Genomic DNA, 27050 nt, shown 5'->3' on the forward strand with positions numbered 1-27050 from the left:
AGCATCTTAGAAGGCCTCTTAGCCAAGCTTTTCAGCGCTGCTGAAGGTAAATGTCTGTGAGTTTCTCCTACACTTCACAGAAGTGGGTCAAGAGATATGACAATCCATAAATTAGTCAGTGTTTCTCTCGAGGGTATAAGCTCTTTGGTGGCAAGGTCATTGTTTTGCTCATTCTTGCCTATATTCTGAGCATCTGATAATCCTTAGGCATGTATATTTGTGTGTGAGTGTGTACATTTGCATATCTAGATGGATGGATGTATTGTATACATAAATAGATAACACAAATAATGTATGGTTCCAACATCATTCTCATTTCAGACTGCTTCCCTACATTTCTTTTTCTTTTTAGAAATCTAAAAAAAAAAAAAATCCCATCTCTTAAGGCAAGCTGATTTACTTTCAGGTTAATTTCCATAAAATTTCATGCCTGGGGCTAGTGGCAAAGGTTCCCCACAGCAAGAAGCAGGAAATCATGAAGAAAAGAGGGAGATGGCCTTTGGAGTGATTGTTTTGAGAATACATTTTGCGATCTTAAGATGAAGTTGTCAAGTGCGTATAAAGGCACTATGATCATGATTTCACCCCTCATTAATATGAGGCTCTATGTTTTCTCAGGCCTTCAAAGAGCACTATTAGAAGCTCCACGTGAATCTACCAATATTCACAAATGCCTGAGGCGAAGTAGTGAGGTGAGCTGCCATACAGGAGGGCAACGTCTCCTATAAAAGAAACCATACTCTGAAGACAACAGACGGGTCCAAGAGCCCTCTCCAGCCTGACCTGAAGACCCCCGGCACCTGCCCAGGGATTTCTGAGGACCCTGAAGGAGGTGTCACTCACCAGCACAGTATCCCACGAGGTTGAGGAACTGCTCTTCCTTGCAGCTGGCTCTGCAGATCCCACTCGCGAGCGTGATGTGAGGGTGACAGGAGAGGCAGTCGGACGCAGAAGGCCCACGGCACTGCCTGCAGGTTGGGTGGCATTCTGGGAGTGGGAGGGAATAAAAGCCAGGATTGAAATGAACAGCATGTAAACACATGACGTGTTCAGTGCATGCCACATGTTACACTGAGAACAGACTTACACTCTGATCACTCTTAGAAGATTCGAGAGCAAGCCTAGCACATACTCAGACCTGGCCAAGCAACTGCACTTCTGGTGTCAATGCTCTCCATGGGTGGTGGTGGGGGACACATTTTTCTGCCAAGTGTGTTTTGGGTATTTATAACACCACTACTGGGGTCATACAAAATTATCAATTTAAAAATTAGCCTGCTATAGATTTATTGAATTTCAATAAATTCCTGCGGATGCATTGGCAGGGCCAGGCCAAATGATTTTGTGACCCACCCCTGTAAGTCTCAACAAAAGTACTATGACATTTAGAACTATGAAAATTTCAGTTATCAACCGCGCATTCCAGAGGACAGCACAGCCATGGCTACCTCTGCAAGTCAGGAAGTTCAAATCCAAGTTCAAAGCACAAAGGCAGTAGTAAGACTCCCCTGTCCCCAATCCCATGGTTCAAAGAAAGAGCAAGAGACTTCGCTGCTCAGAAGTTCTGACAGACAAGTGACACAGAAACTTCTCACTTGAGTTGGACGCCAGCCAGACTCTCCCTGCGGGCCACAACTTGGATGACTGTTTTATCAGCAATACTTAATTAAAATACCAAGAACAGAAAATGTCCTCTTTGTGGAGGTTATCCTGAGCCGCATCTGGAGTTCAATCCCTCAGACAAAATTATGTCAAAGCTATACCTTCCCCAGAAAAACCACCAAATTAACAAGTACTACACCGGGGAAAAAAAAACAAAACAAAACCAAGAACAACACCAACACCAACACCAACAAAAAAACAAAACCAAGGGAGTCGCGGTAAGGTGCTGGCAGTAAAGATAAGCGTGGCAAGGAATCAAAGCAGGTTGCAGCTGCAGTTGCATTTCTGCTGCCAACGCAGGCAGCAGGAGCAAGCACATGGAAGGAGATTTAAGGATTCCCCTGCCAACGATGAGGAGCTCTGAGCAAGTTCAAGTCCAAGAGGAGGGGAGTTGAGGGACTGGAGCTGAGTAGAGCCGGCTGGGACTGATGAGTTCCTTCCTGGCCCATGGCTGGGAGAAAGCAAAGGCACAGATTTCAAGTACAATCAACCACCTCTCACTTCTGGCAAGAGGCCTAAGAGAAGATAAGGAGTTATAAAAAAAGAAAAAAAAGTCAGAGAGCAAAAAAAAAAAAGACACTGATTAGGATAGCACTAACTATCACCCCTTCTGCATTCCTGAGGCTCTCAACTTGGAAAATGCCTATGCCAAAGATACTGGATGATTTCCACCACCCACTGGAATATTTCCCATGACCTGGTGCCCTGCTGCTGGTGGTACCATCCATCGACGAGCTTCAAGCAGACAGAGAAAAGTTATGGTTTCTCCAACTCCCTTCCCCTAAACCACTGAACACGCAGGGAAACCAGCCTGGCTAGAAAACACCTAATGACAGAAACAGCTTTCAAGGACAACCCCAGTGACAAAGCAGCCAGGAACATCCTCCCACTGAGATGCCAGTGTTTAAAGGAAAACAACTCACAAGGACCCCAGAGAGACTAAAAAGGTTCTTGGAAAATGGAAGACAATTCCAAAACAAAAATACTAGTTGGTCAGAAATCATCTAAATTTGTGTCCACTCTGAATTTCCCCTTTGGAATGTAAGGTTAGCTGAGACTAACAAATGTTAATATTTTAGAAATTTACCACACATATTTGGACTCTAGGAATACATGTAATACAATTTCCTAACAATAGGCTTTTTCCTATTAGCTGGCCTCAACAACTATTGAAAAAGAAAAAGGCATAGCTCTAATCTGTTATAACTATAATAGCATGCATAAAGGTATATCCTGAAAAATAGATCACCAGGTTGAAAGTCACTGCTTTTGAGATGTGGGATTATCAGTGATTCTCACTTTTAAACTTTAATTTTTTGGTTAAATATTTATTTATTTGAAAATCATAGAGAGAGGATCTTTGATCTAGTGGTATACTCCCCAGATGGCTGCAACGGCCAGGGTTGGGCAAGCTGAAGCCAGGAGCCAGGAGCTTCTTCCAGATCTCCCACATGGGTGGCAGGGGCCCAAGCACTTTGACCATCTTCCACTGCATTCCCAGGCCATTAGCAGGGAGCTGGGTCAGAAGTGGAGCAGCCTGGACCTGAACTGGCACCCATATGGGATGCTAAGGTGACAGCTTTACCCACTATGCCACAGCACTGGCCCCAAGTTTAAAACTTTAAAAAGAGCTATGCAATAGTGTGTTATCATGAACTAAGTCCTGGTTCTTGCAGGGCATAAATAGCATTATTTAGTCCATGAGTTATCTACTCAGATCACAGTCTTCTAGACAAGAGAGAACCCAGTTCAGAGTTCACTCAGATATTTTAGTCTCTAGGGTAAAGCTAATTCTAACTTCTCATTTCATCCTTACTCCCTTTTCGAACAAACAGAATTTCCCTTGTTCCCTGTACCCTATATGCTTCACACCTGCAAGTTCAAGACAAGGATTCACAGGCCCACACTAGTCCCTGGTACAGCCTGGTTTCTAATGATGGCATCTTGCTGCGCTATGAAGACGAAACACAGGCCTTGGGGCATGGCCCAGCATATTACACACTCACCTGTGCAAGTACCTTCCTGGTTGAAGTAGCCATCTGGGCACTGAGAGAGGCACTGCCCATCCAACAGCACATGGGACGGCCTGCAGACTGTGCAGTTCTGTGGGCTCTTTCCTGCACAGCTGAAGCAGGATTGGTGGCAGGCTGGGAGAAAGAGAAAGCAGAGGAGACCATGAGGGATGCCCCAGGTGACACAGACAGCAGCTACCTCTCTCCTGCTAACACATCTGGGTTGGAGTATGTTTTGAACATTCACATGGTTTTCCCAAGAGCAGAGCACACACCCTGCGTACTTCTTTCTAAAGGCAACCTCCCACAAAGCAAGCATTTGTAGAACAACTCAGAATCAGTAAAGCACAAACGTCATATAATAAAAATAACCATTTGTAGAGTTCCACATTTCTTTTTCCTCAAGTTCCTGTCCTCAGAGAATATCAAATCAAGAATAAGAAACTATAAAACAGTTGTCCCACCCTTGGGACAGCTCTGTCACTGTCACTAGGTGCTGAGCTGCCGATCAGGCTGCCTAAGAGAAGCTCTACATAACGTCACAGAAGTTTCTACAATGTCCACTCTGAGATGGCGATAGGATATACAGAGATGAGCCTTTTGAGCTGTTCAAACCAGCTACAATAGTGGGCCCACAAGCAGGCAATGGGAATACAGTGAATTAGAGACAGGGTACAAGGGGACATCAAGAAAAATCTGTGGAGAAGTGGAATTCAAAGCTAAGTTTATTTTGGGGGAGCATTTTTGAAATCCATGCATAGTCCATTCCTGATACAGATTTTCCACAAACTTTTTGAAGATCCCTGGCATAGCACAGAGAGTGAGAACATTGCTTCACGGGACTATGTGACCTTGATTAAGTTAAGCGATTTCTCAGGGCTCCTGCTTCCTCCTCTATAAGGGCACAAGGACACAAGCAGTGCATCCAGCATGGGGGGCTGTGGACACTAATTGAGCTGACGCATGCAAAGTTCCTGGGTTGGCGCTGGACACCCAGTAAGGGCTTAATACATCTTAACTGTAATGATCAACATTCGGTGCTATGTTAGCACAGGTACAAAGAGGAAGAAAACCTCTGCGCTTGCCTTCCTCAGATCTCCAAGGACAACGGCATATTTGTGTCATTTCCTGAGAGTAGCCATTTTTATTCCCTGTGTTTCTGATTTGACCTGTGGAACCATGCTGATTCTGGAGGATTCTCAGAAAGAGTAAATGGCCAGCTTATCAGCATGCCCCTCATGCACAAATACCAATCCAGAGCCCAAGCCTCACTGCCTCCCTTATCCATACTCCTGTTCTGCCTCAGACAAGGTTTGGACAACCAGAGACAGCCCCTACAAACCCCCAGGCACTGAAGCTGCCGCAACTACCCAGTCCTAAACCTGCTTACGCTGCCACGCATATTCCTCCTGGGAAACCACCGCAGAGGCTCCTGCCCACCTTCCCCTCTGCCTCCTGACTGTGGTGCTTCTCCACGTGGCTCTTCAAGCCCTGGACTTGGGAACTGTGAGTAGATCACTCTAGTTTCAGATACAACAGAATCCTGATCTGTTGACCTTGCCACAGCTGAATAATAAAACCTGCATTTTAAGACAATCACCATTCCCCACCAATCATTGTTAAGCCTCAAGAAGTCCAGGTGTTGGGGGCACTGGGATGAGTAAGACAAAGTCCCAGCTCTTCCCCACGTGGATGACACATTCTGCATGGTGGACAAGATCCAGCAGGCTGCAGAGACAGCCCTCTGAGTTCTTCTTGCTTCTATTCCCAAGTACCCAGAAGACTCACAGATCAGCAGGATCAGAAGAATCAGATTTCATTTTATATTATGGGGATGTCCCTTTCCACCAGCCTCTAATAAATTAACATGTAATCTGTGACATAGAGCTGATATTCAGCTAGGACACTCTGGTCTATCTGTAGTGGTTGTTAAACTAGTCACATTGCTTGCTATACGGCCATAGCTCTTAAGCTTCTATCACTTTGCTACAGCCTTGGTCTCACAGCTAACATCCTGCGTTACCCATAACCCAGCACCTACAGGGTTAACACCTGTACCAGGAGGCCCTGCAGGACCTGCTAAAGAGCTGAGGCCAATGTCCATTCTCATTGGACAGTGCCCTTGCCTCACTGGTTGATTAATATTTTGATTATCATCCCTAGGTTGACTGTAGAATTTTATATCCATTCAAGAAATTTTTTTAATTACATGAAAAATAGGAACTAGAGCCCTATATTTTTAATTAATTTCCTTTATCTAAATTTTTTTTAGATTGCCTTATAAACAGCTCTGTTGGCACAAGACACAATTAGGAATTCAATTTGTAGAATCTTCTTCAAAAACCAAAATGGGAATAAGTAAACTGATGATGAAACAAATATAATTATAAAGGGATATACATTAGCCTCTTATGTAAGACATGTTTAACAAAAATGAAACATCATGTAATAGAAATTCGGGTGGCAATCTCTCAAAGAACTGCTAAATTACATTGTCAACACAGAGCTTTCCAGGATGAGATGTGGAAGCAACTTGAAGCCACAGCTTTTCTCTACATACTAAAATAAATATCCTTAGGATAATACCGATATGTTTATAGCAATCATAAGATTGCTAAAAGCCCCAGCTCTTTCTGTTAAACCGCCCTAATACACAGGAAATAAAGATGCATCACAGTGGAATTGAAAAAAAAACTGCGGAAAGATGAATTAACATATTTTATCCCATCTTACTTGGTCACAAAGTCCAGGTGACAACTTGGATTGATGTGAATAGAAGTTATTTCCGAGTTCCATAAAATAGGAAGGGAAGAGGACACACAAGTTAAAAAGTCAATGGGTCCAGAAGAGCAGGAGACAGTCCCTGTGCCACCACCTAGATTTCAGAAGCAAGCCCCACCGAACACCACCATGGCAGACTTCAGAACTGCCTTCGTTGGAAATATTTAAGAACCAACGCAATCACGAGCCAGCTTGCTGCTGTGAGCACACACGGAAGGGCGCACTGGGTGAGATCACCTCGGAGTGTCTTTTGCTCTATAAAGGAGGTCCAGGCATATGCATCTGCACCTTTAAAACAAGCCCAGGGAACTTCAATTCTGTGATGGTTTGGGAAGTGTCTACGCTATGCCAGTGACTTTTATTGGGCTCGATCACTCCACGGAAGCTGAGTTCATAGCAGGCGCTCTGTGCGAAGTCTAAGACTCGTCAAGGAAGACTAACTCCATTACCGGACGTAATAGGGCAGATATTTAAAAGAAGTTCTATGAATAATTCCTCTTTGTAAAACTACATTTTTAGAGACTGCCTTTCCAGTGGATGGCTGAGTGTATTTCTCAAGAAGCATAACCAAGTTTAAGCACTCAAATACAGGGTCCTTAGACAGCTCTGAAGTCCAGTCACCCTGACTCCAGAAAAAATTATACCTAACGCAGTGAACACATATCAGGCTTTGTTCGTGCCATTTGCCATGTAAGTGGACAACAGACACTACTACTTCTCTTTCCTTTTAATGATGCCTAAATGCGGTGCATCCCTGCTTTCACATCATGTAAAAATCTGCTGGCTTTTTCAGAACAATTTTTGAGGTAGGATTCTCTGGAAATAGGATGCAGATATTGAAATTCTCCCGGACATGCAGTAGGAGCCTTGGCAAGGGGAAAGAGATTGAAAGGAGGGAGGTCAAACGTAATTGATTGCCCCGTCCCCTCCCGCTCTTTTTCCTCTCCCCACTAGAACTCTGTTAGGGTGGGGTCACAGCTCTTCTACCTGTGATTCCTGCAGGATCTATCGCAGTCCCTGCCCTGGCTCGTCACACATCCTCCCTGACTAGACTTTCGCTGACTCGATGGGCGGGAAGATAAGTGTGTGGGTCCATGCGTGGCAACACTAGCGTCACACTCATCTAGTTCTGTCTTTGTTCATTTCTGCAGCCTCATAAATACTGGGGCTTCCCCAAATTAGACTCTCTGCCCTCCCTGTTCTCACTCTCTGGTGAACTTAGCCATAGCATTAAGGATGACCTTCATGAGGGTGAGTCTAAAATTTATGTGTGCAGCTCTAGCCTTTACCTTGAACTCCAAACACATAAATCTACTACCTGGGCTAGGGAAAAGCTTTTCTTGTTATTTCACAGGTACCCCATACTCCTTATTTCCAAAATAATATTCTTCATTCATTTCTTTTTTAAATTTTATTTAAGGTATACAAATTTCATGTATTTTTTATATGCAGAGTCAGGAACATAGAGATACTTTCTACCCTACCTTCCCTTCCACCCACGCTCTCACCCTTCTTCCTCTTCCCTCTCCTTCTCCCAGTCTTATTTTTTACAAAGACCTATTTTCAGTTACCTTCATACTCATAAGGTTAGCCCTACACTAAGTAAAGAGTTCAGGGCCGGCGCCGCGGCTCACTAGGCTAATCCTCCGCCTTGCGGCGCCGGCACACCGGGTTCTAGTCCCGGTCGGGGCACCGATCCTGTCCCGGTTGCCCCTCTTCCAGGCCAGCTCTCTGCTGTGGCTAGGGAGTGCAGTGGAGGATGGCCCAAGTCCTTGGGTCCTGCACCCCATGGGAGACCAGGAGAAGCACCTGGCTCCTGCCATCGGAACAGCGCGGTGCGCGGGCCGCAGCGCGCTACCGCGGCGGCCATTGGAGGGTGAACCAACGGCAAAAGGAAGACCTTTCTCTCTGTCTCTCTCTCTCACTGTCCACTCTGCCTGTCAAAAAAAAAAAAAAAAAAAAGAGTTCAACAAACAGCATGAAGAAAAAAACACTGTTCCTCAACAGTCAAGACAAGGGCTGTTCAAAATCATCGCATCTCAAAGTGTCAATTTTGCTTCTATAGAATACCTTTTAGGTACTCTACTAGTTACACTGATCAGGGAAAGCATATGGAATTGGTCTTTTGGGGACTGGCTTATTTCACTCAGTATAATGGTTGCCTCCTATATCCCCTTAATGTAACTTGTGACAACTGTCCCAAACCATACTCATCATCGACGACCCCGTCTGCACATCTTATCAAGAACTTCTTTTGTATTTCCAGTCTCACTTGGTAGCCCCACTGTGTACCAAGTCACTCACACTGAAAACCTTGGCGTTATCATGGATGCTAACTGTTCCTTCACTCCCACAGCTCCAAGGTCTGTTGCTCTTACTTCCTAAACCTGTCTCATCTATCCCAATTTCTCCATCTGCATGGTGTCTTTCTCTAGACCTCCAATGACACTCCCGATGTCCACTAGTGCAGCAGCTTCCTAACCAGCTCCTCACTCTCCCTATTTATCTGCCCCAAAGCCGTCAGGTAGACCACTACAAAATGCCAAATGATTGAACCGTTTCCCTACGTTGAATTGCCTACCAACACATTATGAACTCCAGACTCCTTAGCACAGCACACAATGCACTGCACAACGTGAGACACACCGAGCCTGCACGGCAGTCCCACAATTCCCTTCCTTTGACTTTATACTGCAGGAAAGCCAAACAGCTCCCGCTTCTGCAAGTCCACCAGGCTTCTCTCTGCACTTGCTCTCTCCTTGCCCTTGAACGCCCTTTCAAGCCTTCTTTGGCCGAGGAACACCCACTAATCCTTCAGAAGCTTAATCACGCCAAGTTCTCTCCCCACAAATCTTTCCTCACTGACTTCTCTCTGGGCAAAAGCCAGCATCATGTGCACAGTTTCTGGGTTTGTGCTGGCTGCCATCACAGCACGTGTTACGTGTGCTTTTCTGTACTTGTGCAGATGTCAGTCTCTGTTGCTTGATCAGGCTTCCCCTTAAGGCATGGGCTGTGTCTTTTTCATCTTTCCATCCCCAGAGCCTGGCACACCCAAGCTGTGAAAGCCAGAAGAGGAAAGTGAACACGACTGAGCAAGACCAGAAGGCATGTATTTGGAGAGCTTATGTCAGCACCCTGGGGACTATATTATCGAGAGTCGCTTAATATAGATTCCATATGTTTTATTCAATGAATGTAAAGAAATCCAACTTCATGGGAACATACTCTTAAGCTGTGCAGGCAGATTCCTGCCCATTTATATCTTTAATTAAAACTCTGCCTTCAGGCCGTGGGTGAGTCACAGCAACAACTAAATAGATCAAAATCCACAGTCTACTTTATTTCTCCCTGTTCGCTGAAAACAAGTTAATTCATACACCGAAATCACTGGTGAATTTCTGATCTGTTTTTAAATTGATACAAAGCCTGTATTGATTCGGTGCAATCTTGCCCTGTGCAGTAAGACCCAGCCTGGGGGAAGCAAACTGTCTTCCAGACTGAAAAAGAAGGCTTGGAGAACTTGAGTTACAGAACTCCCCGATGTTTACTGGAGCAACACTCTGTCACCACTCGAGGACAATGACAAGAGCGCTGATGCAGGAAAGGGGCTGCTGCAAGGTTTATTACTGCGTTCTTAAAAAATAAGGTAGTAAATTAGATGAGGCCGGCACCACGGCTCATTAGGCTAATCCTCCGCCTTGCGGCGCCGGCACACTGGGTTCTAGTCCCAGTCGGGGCACCGATCCTGTCCCGGTTGCCCCTCTTCCAGGCCAGCTCTTTGCTGTGGCCCGGTAGTGCAGTGGAGGATGGCCCAAGTGCTTGGGCCCTGCACCCCATGGGAGACCAGGAGAAGCACCTGGCTCCTGGCTTCGGATCAGCGCAGTGCGCCGGCAGCAGCGCACCTACCGCGGTGGCCATTGGAGGGTGAACCAATGGCAAAAAGGAAGACCTTTCTCTCTATCTCTCTCTCTCACTGTCCACTCTGCCTGTCAAAAACAACAACAAAAAAAATTAGATGATATGGAAGTAAAACTCATTATTGTAGTATAGAGTGCATTTTTAAAATAAAACTTATAATTTCTTCAAAATTCTATTATCTCAAATCCTCTCACTGACTGGTGTGGGAATTGAAAGAACCCAGCGTTAATTTGCCACAGAACTGGGGCAATTATGGGGCTCATCTAATTATCCTGATCATGTTCACATCAGTCCTGGTCACCACTGCCAGATTGTTTAATGGTGATTGAGCTGCGTCGGTAATTGGATGGCCTGGCCTGAAGTTAAATTGTAAAGCTCTAGACTGGCACAAAGAACCAGGGGTCTAGGCTTGGAATGAAAAAAAACAAAACAAAACAAAACAAACTTCTGAAAGAGGAAACCACATCCTGTTTCAGAACCCAGGATCCCCCACTGCTAAGTCATTCCGGTTCCTCCTAAGCCTCACTATTCTTTATCTATAACATGGGAATAGATGTATGTGCCCTCAGAGTGCTGTCAACACAATGACTGGTTGTAAGAAATTTCTGAACTACAAAGCGACACACAAACACTAACAGGTATATTTAATATATACATGACTGTAAGAATCCAAACCAACAGAATAAAAGTCATTATCTGAACTTGGAAGGGCTAGAGGTAATGTTTCCATATAAAATACTGAACACTCAATGAAATTTGAATTCCAGATAAACAATTCATAATATTTTGGTATACTCCATGCATGAAATGTGGGGCACACACACTACAAAATTACTGTTATGTGATGAATTTGTGAAACCTACTAATAGCTGTTTTTATTTTCTTTTTTCTTATTTGTGCTTTCTCAAGTTTCTGTAATATGTATAAAGCAGGCAATGAGAAGAATCAGCAGTCAGCATTTTAAAAATCATTTTGAGAAAAATAAGCATACCAGTGCTACAGCGGTAGGTAAACATGTTCTTCCTTGATTCGAAACTTCGCTTATCCAAACTATGGCTCATGGGTCAGTGGCATCAGCCTCAACCAAGAGTGTGACACAAAGGTGGGAACTCAGACCCCACCCAGCCCTACTCATTCTGAGTCTGCATGTTGGTTCCCAGGAGATCCCTATGAGCCACTGCACTCTAGAGAGACCTCAACAAACGCTAAGTCTTCAAAATAACTGAGTCCTTAAACAATGCTTTTTCATCAGGAGTAAAGGGAGACGCCACACTGAGTTGAGCAATCTGACCTGGTCCTAGGAGCATCTGTAGGGAAGGCCTCCTGTCCCTCCAGCCCTGGGCTGCCACAAACAGCCCTGTCACTAAAGGACTCCAGTGGGACCAAGCACATAGATTCCTAAGACAGTGGTGGCCTGTGGATGGGTAACAGAGCAACCTCCCCCGACCTAGCTCCACCTTGGAGGCCTCACCTACACTCAGTCCATTCAGACTAACACAGAGGTATGGGAAACTGATGGAGGAGAAGGATCAAAGAGGAAGGGATGCTCTTCTCATGCTGGTTTGGAGCCTTTGAGTTGTTATTCATTTGTTTAGTTTTATTTTGACTGATGGATGTTTCTTAAGTTTTGGTTTCTGTTTCTGGGATTTTTATTAGAATTCAGATCTGTCAGTGCTAGAGAATACTCAGTCATATAGGGGCCAGGAACTTGGAATGAAATGACAAACAGCCTTCTTTTAGCTAATGCTACACATTGGCATTTATTAAACATGCACAAATTCAGTTGTCTACTAAGCCCCGCCCCGGGTCACCTCTTGCAGTTAGGAACAGAGCCTCTCCAGCATCAGCGATTCTAGCTCACTTTGAAAGCACAGAGGTCATGTGGGAAAGCAGCGTACTGCCACAGCTCTAGCTTCTGAAGCACCCCCTTCCATTGGGAGGACAAGACAGGAACATGGACAAGCAAGTGCAGGCAGCCATCCCCATCCTGCCAGAGCTGCTCTGCTTTGGAGCTGCCTCCGCCCATTCCTCCTTCTGCACTGTGACCTGGCCGTGGGCCCCACAGCACAGACCATCACTGAAGAGCGTACCATGAATTCTGTTGCCCCATTCAGTTATCATCCGTTTGTTTTACAGACTATAAGTGCCGCGAGAATAGGAATTTTCATCTGGCTCATCTACTACCAGTGCATCCCCAATACCCACAATGCCTGGCACCCACGAGACACTCCATAAACATTTGTGTAAGGAACACAGACCAACCCCCCTTCAGCTTCCAGTAAACTGTCCTCTTTGGGCACTGTGTGTTAATTTTACATAGATCGTTTGATCTTCCAATCATAGGCTTGGATTTTCATTAAATATCTCGAGTGTCCTTTGGTTTCATCTTGCACTAGATAATTCCCTGGTTTGTCACGTAGCTAGGAGTGAAAACTTTTCTCATAACTTCTGACACTATTTCAGCCTCCAAGTAGATTGCTTCTTCCTATAACATAGCCGCCTCTTGCTTTCATTAGCTACAGTAATATTCTAATCACTCTTTGCTGCAGTCTCCAAGAAGGGAAGAGTTACTTTTCCCTTCTGCATAAAAAACACTTGAGATCAAAGAGCTACAAAAAAGTCTTCCCAATAGCGCGCGCTTGTGCTCTCTCTCTCTCTTCCTCTCTCCCTCTCTCTCTCTCCCTCTCTCTCTCTCTCATTCAACCCTATAAAACACCCTGCAGAGCAGCAAGGGTATTTCTGGGAAAGTGTGAGAGAAAGAGCCCCATGCAAAATCTCATAGGACTCTCGGGCTTAATTCCATATACAACACTTCGGCAGAATCGAAAATGGAGCAGATTCTAAGGTAGAGAGGTTTCCAGAGATGCAGCATGAGTGACAGGAGCTGCATCCATCAACACACCGGATACTCAGGTAAGGTCGGAAACAATTGGTGGTTGCTGTGCTCAGGTTCCCAAAGGAATCTTGGGCAACTCAATTAACCTCTTTCTGGCACATTCTCATCACGTGTAAATCAGAGGCAACCACCTACCTCGTGGCGATCGCACAGGGATTTGGTAATAAATGTGAGTAGACAGCTATCTGTGTGATACTACCTAATAATATTATGTTAACAAGCATAAAATCACAGGGCTGCTAGGGGACCCAGGGGTCAGTTCGGTCCTTTCACACAAGACCACAATTAAGCCATTCCACAGGGATTAGGTTCTAATCCTTTTGCAAAGATGCTGGTACACAGGGATTCCCGGACAACTCTGTTTGCTCAGGGATGCTTTTGTAATTTAAGATGCCTCAATCCTGCAGCACCAGTAGGCTGTGCTCCTCCTCCTCCCCATGAGGGGAAGACGAGCAGCTGCACCACCTCCGACAGGCATCCACACCGCTCCGAGGCGGCCACAGGGCTGGGTGAGGCTGAAGAGCATGGGGATTGGAGTCAGGTGGGCTTGGGCTTCCCTAGGATTCTGTTCCATGCGGGCTACGTGACTGAGCAAGTCACAGCCTCAAGTATCAGCTTCTTCTCCTATGGAGTCAGCATCCCACTGACCACAGAAGGATGCTACCCATCAGGTCTAGGTGAACAAAAACAAGGCAGGCACTTCTCACAGCGGCCCACAGCTCAAAGTGGACACCAACTACATGGGTACAACATCTCCCGGGTTGGAGAATCCCAATCACTCTAATTTTCATTAACTGACATCTCTAACTTTACCAGTAGCTATCCTTTTTGGTTCCTTTCTTCTAGATCCACCCCAAATGGCCCATTTTTTGGTTGTTGTTGCTAAAGTGCTCAGAACTGAAAGCAGCAGCCAACTGCACTGAGAAGTCTCGGAAGATGTTGTCTCATTTCTCCTGGGACCACCACGCCAAGGGAAAAACCCGAGTCATCAGGCCACAGTGAGGGGTCTCCCGTGGGCTTCTCTGGTTTCTGTAGCCTCAACCCACATGCCACCAAAGCCAGGGGTCTCACATGGCCTCCCGCTGAAGTCTTGGAAAGTTCAGGGTTTGTGCAGGTCTGATATCTCAGTGGTTTCCACGAAAACCTCAGGACACACAGGCCAAAGCTATAAGAACTGTGCAGACTGATTACACAGATTCTAACAAATAAAACATAAAAAAAAAAAGAGCAAGCAAGTGAGATAAGAAAGATACAAGTTTTCTCCCTGTTCTTCCCCACATCAGTCAGAGCTGGGAACTGTAATTATGTTCCTTAGGGGATCTAGGGTTCACCAGAAGACAGAAGGGGCTTGAGGAAGCTTGTCTAGCAAGTCTAACCCCTTGAAGAGATCTGAGACACAATTAAACAGAGGAGAGAGGGGCCCCTCCCACGTCTCTGTCCCTGCGGAAGGAGACACATCAGGAGACGCAGCGCCTTCCACGACAGAGCCACCAGAAGTAGCAAATCCATGGAGAGTGTTGGTCATGTGCTGTGTGTCTTGGGACAGCACTGGGGCTCTAAGAGTCAGAAAGATTCCCATATTCCATGGTGGTTATGGAATCAGAGCCACAAGAGTTTAAGGGACCACAGAGAGTCTGGGCAGTTGCATATAGGGGTGAAAACTGGGGTGTCTGGAGAGCGGTGACTCCTCTGGGTGCTACTGCAGCTCCCTGGAGCGTGGGCCTCCCAGGCACCAGGGGATTGCCTTTTTCATGTTTCTGAACACCTGAGCATATGGATTGAGACCCACACCTACTGAGCATGGGGCTTGATCACTCACCAGCCACTTTTGCACTCCTGATCTCCTTTGATTCTGGCAAAAAGCCCATGTGAAAGATATCTATTTTAGCTCTATGAATGCAAAGGCTCAGATAGGTGAAATGCCTGACCCTGGCTTTCTCTATTCCAAGTCTGTATACTTTTCATTTTTCTAAGATTTAGTTAAATATTTATTTGAAAGTCAGAGTTAGAGAGAGAGAGAGAGAGTTAGAGAGAGAGAGAGAGAGAGAGAGATCTTCCATCTACTGCTTAACTCCCCAAATGGCCACAATAGCTAGGTCTGGGACAGGTCTCTTTATTGGTGGCAGGGGCCCAAGCATTTGGACCATTCTCAGCTGCTCTCCCAGGCACATTAGCAGGGAGCTGGATCTGAAGCAGAGCAGCTGAAACTCTAACCGGTGCTCATATGGGATGTCAGCATTGCAGGCAGTGGCTTAACCCATTGCACCACAACATCAACCTGCTAATTCTGCATACTTCTTACCATGCTATGCACTAATTGTGCCTGAAGTCTTTTAATGTGACCTTGAAACATAGCCTTTCCAAGTAAGGATGCATCCTAATGTGAAATTAAAGCCACTTTAGTAGGTTGGTTTGTAAGGTACTGAATCGCAGCATGTTCACAGGTATATTGCAAAAATAAAGACTGAAGGCTATAAACGAGAAAAAGGAGTCATGGATATTGTAGCAAAGTGGTAAAGTGTAACTGGGTTTAGATTGTGGGTGGATTATTGTCTTACATCCTTCCACATTCAAAATTTCTTTTAATAAATATGTTATGTTTTATCTACACTTATGTATGAATTTTTTTTCAAGTATCTTGAGAGTCAAAGAATTCATCCAACAGCAAGGAAACGATTCCCTTCCCCTTGTCTCTGGATCACTCACAGATGACCTGGTAAGGAAGGCCCATCTCATCAATTGTCTGCAGGTGATACGCAAGGCAAGGCAGCAATGACTCCTCAATGTTGACAGAAGTCCAGGTTTTCCCTGAGGGTACTGATTCACATTCAGAGTGGCCGATTAGAAGAAATGATAAACAGAACTCCACAGTGAACTGGGCGTCTCTCTTAGCTACGCAAAGTGGCCTCTGAAGGATTTTCTGAGAAGGGAACTATGGAGAGGACTACGGACTCAGCTCTTGAAGATCATCTGTCGTTCACTGGGGGAGTTGCAACAGACGAGGGGCCGCTGTGGCACGGCAGCCTCCTGCTTCACCCACGAGCATCCTGGAAGCCTTCTTTTGTAAAAACACAAGTCTCCCGGGCTTCAGTCCCAGCTCACAGGATCTCACAAGAGGTAAGCCCAAAGTGACCCACAAATTTTGCAAACCATGCTTACTCACCTTCACACAGTCCAGTGCTCTCCAAGTAGAAGTGGGCTCTGCATGGGGACAGACATTCCCCAGAGGGGACCTGGGCCCCAGAAAGCTGCTGGACTTGCAGGCCCTGCTCTGGCTTCGCACACCTGGTGCACTGAGAGCGCTCAGGACCCACACAAGCCAGGCAGGAGGGATGACAGGCTGCACGGAGGACAAAACGCAGAAAGTAACCCAAGCATCAAGTACCTGTTGCAACCAACAAGAGCCACCCCCCACCCCGCCACCCCCACCCCTGCCTTAATTCAAAACCACTTAAGGAAGTTCACCAGATAAATCCTTTCAAGGTGTTATTTTTCTATACAAAGCCTATGGTGATAATCCTATCTGTATGAGGCACAGTGACAGCGCTGGTAACAGTCACACCTCTCGGGTCAGAAAGGGCTCTCGGGCTAGATCTTTACAACACAGTGACAATTCAACACGATGCTCTAGGATTTTGCTGAAGATTTCTAGGAACATTTGTATGAAGGTCATTACTTTATCTTTCACAGCAGTCACGTGTTATTATCTATTACGTCATCCATCACACACACACGTAGAGGTCTAGGCAACACATTCCTCTTAGAATTTATTTGAGGAAAGGCTGTTTTACCGGACAAGGAAGGGTCTCCTTTCGTGCAGCAATGAAAATCTCATAATATCTCAATATTGCATTTTCCCTGGCCGCTGGTGGAAACCAAACCCATTCCTCATACTATCTCACGCGCACAGGTGGACCCTGCCGACCTTCCTGGTCTTTACAAGACTCTCTAGAATCAGAGGGTGGAAGCCTTCCTTATGCCAGGGGCTATCTGGATATGTACAGCATCCTCTGTGGGCCACACACACATATCAACTTAACAACTAGTCTGCTATAGATTTATTGATAACAAGTCCTGCCTGTGGGTGCCTGGGCACCAAATGGTTTCAGAGGCCTTACGTGGCCTGCAGGCCTGACATTTCCCCATCCCTGCTCGATTCTCTTTTTTTTTTTCAAATATTTATTCCAGCTTCCATGTTTCACATAGTTTTTTTCCTTGTAACTCTCCTCAAACTCTTTTCTAAGGTACTAACATACAAATAAATATAAATTAATTCCACTTAATTAAAAGGTTTGCTCCCAATGTGGTAGTTTCAAAATGTTCAAATGTGACTGCCCTCCCAATGAGCCCAAAGCCTTTTTGATGAACGGCTACTTAAGATTTTCCATTTGCCTCAGCCCAGAGGTCTTACCGGTGACTCTCAGCTTTCTGAGCAGTAGCATTAACAAAAAGTTCTCCAGGGAGAAACAAAGTGACTCTAAGAAAAACATTAGCAATGCTAGGAGAGTAGGGAAGAGAGAAATAGGAGTTTTATTTTCTCTTAAGGTATGGTCATGGAAATAACTTTCCTCCATAAGGATGGCTAGAAAAGCCAGAAATTTTGGGGAGTCTTCAGAAGTTTTCGAATGATTTTTCCCTCAGATTATCCCTTCATGAAATGCTTGTATTAAAAAGAAAGCACGTTTATCCTTCAGCATCCACAGAAGATTGGTTCTGGGACCCCTGTGGACCCTGAAGTCTGCAGATGCTCCACTCCCTTCTGGACAACAGCTCAGTATTTGCACAGAATCTAAGCATACCATCCCATACCATTTAAATCACCTCTAGGATACTTACAATAACTAACACACTGCTTGCACAATACATTAATGGCATGCATTCAGCTTAGTACTCAGCCTGCAGTAAAGACAAGAGTCACTTTTTGGAACTTGGAGAAATATCTTTCCCGAAAACATTTTCAATCCATGGTTGGTTGAATATTTTCAACCTATGGATTCGGAATCCACAGATACATACGGAACTCATTACTACGAGGGCCAGCTGTAATGTGTATGTAGCCATGTAAGATAAACCAAAGGAAAAGTTGCACGGGAAAGTTATATTATCAGCAAAGAGTCAACCTATGTCCCTTGATGGGCCAGTCTCTTAAGAATGATGAAGACACCAATGATACCTTTGCAGATTGCGTGGTCAGCGTAGAAGCCTTCTGCACAGCTGGACAGACAGTGGCCTTGATGCAGAGCCTGGGGGTGCACGCAAGCTGTGCAGTGAGAGGCTGTGGGCCCAGAGCAGCTGGCACATGACTTATGACAAACTGCAGAAGGGAATGAGAGGCAAACACAAGGGTACCTGGGTGACTACAGAGTTCACTTCCCGGCTGGGCTTCATAGGAGCTGGGAAGCCTCCTGAGCACCTGCAGTCCCCTCACCAAGATGTCACACCCAGCCCAGGGAAAAGACGTGTGAGCAGCTGGTTACTCCGCCAACACTGCCCCTTCTTTCATTCGTGTGCTAGCTATTACTTACTGGCCACCTTTGATTCAGTGTTTGCATTAAGTGCTGTTTACATAGGATCATTTTTAATCCTCATACCAACATCATAAGTGGGTATTATTAACTGCACTGTATAGATGGGGAAGATAAAGTCCTGAGAGGCTGAAAAATTATCCAAATCACAGAGGTCATTTGTAGCAGGGCTGGGATTTAGCTCTAGGTCTCTCTGGACCTAAACCCCAAACTTTCTGGGTGGAGAAGGGTAGAAAGTTCTGACTACTGGGAGTACTAGAAACCATGACTGGTTTGTTCACCAGCTCACTAATGCCCTTAGCCAGTGGCTGGTCTCTCAGCATGTGCACAGTGTGAGGGTGGACTAATGGTCACTGCAACACTCCCAGCTTTGACTTTCCAGGATTCTAAGCGTGAATTACATTATTACAGTATAGAATCTAACTACTATATATGAAAACGCCAAGTATGTACTTCCCCTGCATTTGATCTTGGTTTCTGCAAGGAGACACCTCTGACTCCAAGAGACAGGAGGTGATAACCTGACCTTGGCCGAGCCTTTTAGCAGGGCTAGGGACCCAAGTGACAGGAGGAGGAAGGCTCCAAAGGACAGTGGTGAGGGGCTGGGCAGATAGGATGAGAACCTTGGGGACAGAACACCAAGGCAAAAGGATGAACCTTGGGTGAGTAAACAGCTTGGCCGATACAGGAGAGTTTCATAGGCAGATGTGGTGGGACAACCAAAATGTCCTGTGCTAACTGACACTCGCAGAAGCGAGCATGTGCGTGGATGTGTCAGCAGGGAGGAGCTGTCAAGCTGCCTCCAGACAGCAGAAAGTTCTGAGTTGCCTGTAAGGAAAGGAACAAAATCAGGCAACATAAATTAAAAACCTGTAGAGTCCAAAATGGGAATGTTTCCCAGGTTAGGGAAACCTCTGAAAGAAACAACACACAAACAGCACCTTCAAGCACACTTTCAATGGGTACAGACTTCAACTTTACTGCCTGTAAGACTTTTTTTTTTTTGGACAGGCAGAGTTAGACAGTGAGAGAGAGAGACAGAGAAAAAGGTCTTCCTTCCATTGATTCAACCCCCAAATGGCCGCTACGGCCAGTGCACTGCGCCGATGCAAAGCCAGAAGCCAGGTGCTTCCTCCTGGTCTCCCATGTGGGTGCAGGGCCCAAGGACTTGGGCCATCCTCCACTGCCTTCCCGGGCCACAGCAGAGAGCTGGACTGGAAGAGGAGCAACCGGGACAGAATCCGGCGCCCCGACTGGGACTAGAACCCGGGGTGCTGGAGCTGCAGGCGGAGGATTAGCCTGTTTTTGTGGTGTATTATAGTTGTCAATGCATGAGTTTATAAATGGCATGGAAGGGGGCCGGCACTGTGGCATGGCAGGTAAAACCGCTGCCTGCATTTGGGTGCCAGTTCAAGTCCCGGCTGCTCCACTTCCCATCCAGCTCTCTGCTATGGCCTGGGAAAGCAGTGGAGGATGAGATGACCCAAGTCTTTGGGTCCCTGCACCCATGTGGGAGGTCCAAAGGAAGCTCCTGGCTCCTGGCTCAAGATTGGCTCAGCTCTGGCCTTTGTGGCCATCTGGGGAGTGAAGCAGAGAATGGAAGACATCTCTCTCTGCCTCTCTTCTCTCTGTGTAACTCTGTCGAATAAATCAATCAAATTTTTTTTTTTTTTAACATGGCATGGAAAAATAATTCTGTCACACCTACAACCTAAACTAGTGATGGTCTACACACTGGGGTGGGCCAAGAGCCACCTGGATTTTTATAGCATAATTCGCTGGCCATCTAGAATCATCAGCTTCAAAACTGGCCTGCTATAGAGTTGTTGCATTTCAAGTTCTGCCTGCAGCTGACTTGCCAGGACCAGATCAAATGATTTCACAGGCCTTAGACAATGGCTTGTGGGGGGCTGGCACCGTGGCACAGTAGGTTAATCCTCCACATGCAGGGCCAGCGTCCCATATGGGCATCAGTTCTTCTAGTCCAGCTCTCTGCTGTGGCCTGGGAAAGCAGTAGAAGATGGCCCAAGTCCTTGGGCCCCTGCACCCATGTGGGAGACCCAGAAGAAGCTCCTGGCTCCTGGCTTTGGATTGGCGCAGCTCCAGCCATTGCAGCCAACAGATGGAAGACCTTTCTCTCTGTCTCTCCCTCTCACTGACTGTAACTCTTCCTCACAAATAAAATAATAAATAAAATCTTTAAAAAAAAAATGGCTTGTGGGCCCAGCATCCCTACATTACCCACCTCTCAAGAACACAGGATTGCATGTTCAAAATGTTGTTAGTATATAAAAGGATGATGACTGATATGCCTAAATCTTTCATTTAATCACTCTAGCCAGCCAGCATCCACCCCTGTCCCCCACCCCTATGCCAAATACACACAGGTTCTGTAATAAAAAAGCAACATTTTCCCACCACTACACATCCAAGCTCCCAAGTGGGCAGCATACGGCGCCAGGCAGGGTCAAATGCGTATGAAATACTTCCCGAGGATCATGATGACTATGTATCAGTTACCTTTGCACTTGCCGCTCAGGTCAGCATAGTACCCGCCAGGGCATTCCGAAATGCATTTCCCATCGTGCAACACAGTCTTCTCAGCACAGGTGAGGCATCTGGGACTACTGGGGCCACAGCTCTTACAGGACTGCTCACAAGCTACGGGGAGGAAACGTCCATCAGAGGAAGGAAACAGTGAGGTTTGTTCTCTGCCACGTTCAGCATTGGTATCAACGCAGCAATCTCCTCCCCTGGCTGCTCAGTGGAGTGCTGTTTTCTTGATTCCAGCATTGCTAAGGACTCTGTCTTTTCACAGTTGAAGGAGAATTGGAGAATTATTCACTGAACCAAGCAAAACAAATACTCCAAAGCACATCCACTGCATATTCAATTTAAAATGGGATTTAAATCTAAAATGGCATTGGAGACAGTGTTGCCATATTTATCAAACGAAAATATCAGATCTCCAGTGAAATATGAGTTTCAGTAAATAATGAAGAATTTTTTTTTTTCTTTTGACAGGCAGAGTGGATAGTGAGAGAGAGAGAGAGACAGAGAGAAAGGTCTTCCTTTTTGCCGTTGGTTCACCCTCCAATGACCGCCGCGGCCGGCGCATCGTGCTGATCCGAAGCCAGGAGCCAGGTGCTTCTCCTGGTCTCCCATGCGGGTGCAGGGCCCAAGGACTTGGGCCATCCTCCACTGCACTCCCAGGCCACAGCAGAGAGCTGGCCTGGAAGAGAGGCAACCGGGATAGAATCCGGCGCCCCAACCGGGACTAGAACCCGGTGTGCTGGCGCCGCAAGGCGGAGGATTAGCCTGTTAAGCCACGGCACCGGCCAATAATGAAGAATTTTTAAGAATGAGTATGTATCAAATAGTTTCTCCTTTATTTTTTACCATACTTGGAGAAAGCATTCAGGATGTCAGTATCTAACTAGGCAAGATGCTGCTGCTAAAATTATGTTGAGAGGTGAGTGTTTAGTGCAGCAATTAAGGTGCCACTCTGGACTCCTGCATCTTATATTGGAATGCATGGGGTTCAAGTCCAGGCTCCGCTTCCCATTCCAGCTTCCTGCTAATGCACAATCTGGGAGGCAGCAGGTGATCACTCAAGTACTTGGGTCTCTGCCACCTACGTGGAAGAATTGGATTGAGTTTCCAGCTCCCAGCTTTGGCCTGACCCGGCCCTAACCATTGCAGGCATTTGGGGTGTAAACCAGTGGATGGGAGTCCTGTCTGTCTCTATATCCCTGCCTATCAAATAAATAAAAAGAATAAAAAATTAATAAAATTATGTTGAAATTGTTGAACTACGTATACTCTTCTAGGACCTACACATTCACCCACTCATTCATTTACCCACCCCCAAAGCATGTATTTAGGTGTGCGTCAAAAATCAAATCAATTATCTCTACTTCAAGTGGATAATTGGTCTAAAAGAGGGAAACAAAACAGACAATATTAGAAATACTAAAAACATCACTCAGACCAGTCTGCATAGGCTCAGTAAAAACTGCAAAGACTTTGTAGGGAGTAGGAAGTAGGAAAGGTGAAGAAAGGATTCATAGGAGCAGTGCCCCTAGGGCATTGTCTCGGGTAGCAGGGTGCTGGGCTGAGGGGAAACACTCCAGGCTGAAGCAGCAAAGCTCCCGGGAGAAGCAAGCCGTTCAGGGCAACATCAGTTCCACTGGGCAGGGAAAGTGGGAAGGGCCAGATGACGGCAACCAGACTCTGCGGTCCAGGTTCTCATTGTGTGGAGGGCACTGAGAGCCTGTGCGAAGTGTTGAACGCGGGAGAAATCAGCCGTATTCGTGTATAAGAAAGAACTCTGGCTCAAGTTTGGAGGCAGGGATGCAGGGGTGAGAACATAAAGATGGGGTTCAGTTGGAAAGCCATGGCTGACCGAGGGCTGTGGAGGATGTGAAAGGTTTGAGAGTGGAGGAGACAGCGTCTCTGCCTGCTTCCAGGGATCTGCCTTGGGGGAGGAGTGAGGCCACACACAGAACCTCAGAAAGAGCAGGTGTGGGGTTACGAAGAGCTCAGCTGGGATTTGTGTGGTCCAGCAAGCGTCTGATTTATGGTTCAAGGGCTCAGAAGAGAGGGCTGGGGAGCAGCCCACATAAATAGTTGTAGAAACCAGAAGTTAGTGGATTGATTCAGGAAAAGGAAGCAGGATAAGACAGAAGTAGGCGAGGACCTGGGCAATACCAACATTTACCAAACCAAGGGGCAAAAACAGCAAAGGTGACCAAGAAGAAACGACTCACGAGCAGGAGAGAAACAAGGAGCCCAGTGGCTGGGAGGCCAGGGGAGGAACAAGCTTCCAGAAGGCTGTCATGGGCAGTGTAGGGAGGACCCAGGAAAGATGCCACTGCACTTGGAAACTGGGACGTGGGGGCCTGTGCTACCTGAGTCAATTGAGCACAGTGAAAGTGGAGGCTGTGGCTATGAGCCGCTCCATGACAGGCCTGCGCCTGAGTAGCAAGGGCACGGGAGAGAAAGGACTCAGAGCCCGAATGGTGGCTGTGTCACACTAGCACTAAGGTTCAAATCAAGTATGGACGCTGGGAGGTTTTTGCAAAGAGTGTGATTGATGGGTGGAAACACAGCTAGGTGAAGAGGGGGATGCACTTTTAGGAGCACAGGTGGAGGGACTGACCTGGAAGGGAGCCGAGAGGGACCTCCTTCTCTCAGAGCACAGAAGGCACAGGTGCAGGAGAGCCCCACACGCCCTGGCTAACTCCTCTACAAACCAGCAAAGCAACCTTCTCCACACCACGGAGGATCTGTGAATCAGGAAGAGAGAGCTTTCTTCTGTTCTCTTAAGCCACCTACACCCTGCTGACCTCTGGAAAATATTTTAAGAATTTAAGAACAAAGAAGCCAAGCATTCCACCCTGCGTCCTGGTAGATTCGACACGTGTTTATAAGCAAATGTATAAGGTGCGAGAAATGTCAGTGAATGAGCAAAGAAATGACCTTAATATTGGGGAAAAAAAGAAAAAGAAAAATCACCTCTCAACTCTGGACTGCAACGAAGAAGCAAACAGATCTGAAAGGTCTTCCTCTTTCTCACTCCCCATGAAAAGTTCTGATGTTTCGAATTCTAGATCCAAGATCTCAACAGAACTAAGTAATCTATAAGCTGAATCAAATTTCCAAGAATTGAAAAAACACAGAAATTTCTAAAAAATTAAAATTAATCAACAATGGAAATATGACATATAAAGCATCCTTAGATAGACCTAAAGTAATCTTAGAAGATAATTTGTACATTTAAATGAAATTATTAGGGAGATGTCATTTCTCTCCAATCTATAACTCAAATAAAAATCAATAAAAATTTCAGTTGAATTTCCTTATTCAATAAATGAATAACTAAGTCAACTTTGAAGAGGAAAAAAAGGGAAATTGTCCCAAAAAGATATGCTGTGGCGCAGCAGGTTAAAGCCCTGGCCTGAAGCACCAGCATCCCATATGGGCGCCGATTCTAGTCCCAGCTGCTCCTCTTCCGATCCAGCTCTCTGCTAAGGCCTGGGAAGGCAGTAGAAGATGGCCCAAGTCCTTGGGCCCTTGCACCTATGTGGGAGACTTGGAGGAGTCTCCTGGTTCTTGGCTTCGGATTGGCTCAGCTCCAGCTGTTGTGGCCATTTGGGAACTGAACCAGACAATGGAAGACCTTTCTCTCTGTCTCTCCTTCTCACTGTCTGTAACTCTACCTCTCAAGTAAATAAATAAAAAAATCTTAAACAAACAAAAAACTGATAATAATTATTTTTTAAAAAAAGGTATGGGGGTATACTTGAAAGGCAGTACCACAAATGAATTAAACAGGGTGATAGTGATACCAGAACAGAAATTTGGACTATGGAATATCTCTGACAGGTCACTGTGCATGTGAAAACCAGGTACAATACAATAAACATGAATTAAGATGTAATTTTGGGAAAATTGGAGCATGAAATGAAAAAAAAAACTGCATCCCTAGTTAAATCCACAAGCATAAACAGACTTATGTATCAACAACCTAAGGTAAAAATCAAATTAACAGAAGAAAATATAGGCTAATTTAGTTGTGAATATGAGCAGAGTAGATCTTCTTAAACAGAACTTCAAAAGCAAAACTTTAAAGCAAAAAGTAATGAATTAAAGATTTTTTGTTCAACAAAGGGCATCACAGCCAATGTTGAATGACAACAGGATGGGAAATATTTACATATTTTAAACTGACAAGAGTTAGTATCTATCACATAAAATGGACTCCATATAACCAACTCCATAAAAGGCAGCAAGGCCAATAGAACAATGGGAAAAGCACATTAAGACACATAAATGAAGCCCCACAGGAGTTGAAAATAGACTGACTAATAATCAGCAATATGCAGATAAGTGGGCTAGCCCTTTATTCACATTGACCAGCAAGAACGGGAAGCTTGACGATGCTGAATGGTGGTGAGAATGGGGAGGCAAGAGAACCCTCATGTGTCAGAGTATAGACTGTGCAGGCGTGCCAGTGGGCAACCCAGCGGTCCTCAGTCAACTAGAGATGCTGAGCCAAGCAGCCAGCAATTCTGCTTCCGCCTGGAAATCCCAGGACAGCTTCCCTACAGATTCATTAACGGGCTCACTGCTCTCTAGTGGTGGCCTGTGGAGGGCCTCTAGGGAGAGAACCTTCCCTGGAAGTGTGCAGGGGTGGGATGGAGAGTGCGCACAAGGACTGCTATGCGCCTGTGAGAAGCCAAGGCCCAGGTGAAGGGCAACACAGGTGAATCTTAGAAAATACAGCCCTGCGTGAGAAGTGACGGGAACTGCATGAACTCTGCAACATAACATTGAAGAAGATTAAGTATTTATGTGTTCAAAACAGAAATACTCACCTTGGGTAAGTTCATGGAAACAAAAAAGATAAAAACAACTAAAGTGGTTGTCTGGACAAAGGAGGGAAATACGGAGAAAAGAAAAGAAGGAAGGAAGGAAGGAGGAATAGGTAGAGGGAGGGAGGGAGAGAGAGAGAGGACATAGGGAGAGAGGAGAGAGAGAGAGAGAGAGGGAGAGAGGAGAGAGAGGAGAGAGGAGAGGGAGAGAGGAGAGAGAGAGAGGGAGAGAGGAGAGAGCAGAGAGAGAGGAGAGAGAGAGAGGGAGAGAGGAGAGAGAGAGAGGGAGAGAGGAGAGAGCAGAGAGAGAGGAGAGAGAGAGAGGGAGAGAGGAGAGAGAGAGAGGGAGAGAGGAGAGAGGGAGAGAGAAGAGAGCAGAGAGAGAGGAGAGAGAGAGAGGAGAGAGAGAGAATGTGGTTAACAGAATCCTCTGAACCCTCTTTGATCTCTTGCGTTAGGCAGAGCCAGAAGAGTCCTCCCTAACAGCACAAGTACGACAAAGAACGAGGAGGTTTTTCCCTCTGATTGCCCCACCCTTCCTATCTAATACTTGTAAAACTAAAACATGTATCACAGACAAACCTGCTTTCTCTAAGTTCTTTCAGCCAGGGCATACCACTCTTTCATAACAGGCTGTGCTAGATTTTTCTCAGCACTTGACTTTGAGATTTCCAGAGATATGGGCTGGATGGTTATAAATTATTAAACCAGCAGGCCTTTACCTTCAATAGCACTAATCTGAATTGGAAGTAAGTCAATGTTATCAGCATCCAACGTCTTAATTAACATTCCGATACCCATCAGTGGCTTGGCTCACCATTGTTTTAGAAAATATTTTTGTGTACGTTCTGAAGTTGCTTGATACAAAGTTAGAGAACTC

The 27050-nt window shown here is 45.8% G+C and overlaps 1 protein-coding gene across 1 annotated transcript in view; it reads right to left on the minus strand.

The window, feature by feature from the left end:
* Nucleotides 1-27050, minus strand: part of FRAS1 (Fraser extracellular matrix complex subunit 1) — a 308843-nt gene that overhangs the window by 215621 nt on the left and 66172 nt on the right. The window contains exons 15-19 of the mRNA XM_062198919.1: nt 21315-21455; nt 18443-18583; nt 16433-16609; nt 3669-3809; nt 844-987 (exon numbers count right to left, since the gene is read on the minus strand). Coding sequence (XP_062054903.1) covers nt 844-987; nt 3669-3809; nt 16433-16609; nt 18443-18583; nt 21315-21455 — 744 coding nt within the window. The remainder of the gene's footprint in view (nt 1-843; nt 988-3668; nt 3810-16432; nt 16610-18442; nt 18584-21314; nt 21456-27050) is intronic.

This window comes from Lepus europaeus, chromosome 8, assembly GCF_033115175.1.
Source record: "Lepus europaeus isolate LE1 chromosome 8, mLepTim1.pri, whole genome shotgun sequence".
NCBI classification, from domain to species: domain Eukaryota; kingdom Metazoa; phylum Chordata; class Mammalia; order Lagomorpha; family Leporidae; genus Lepus; species Lepus europaeus.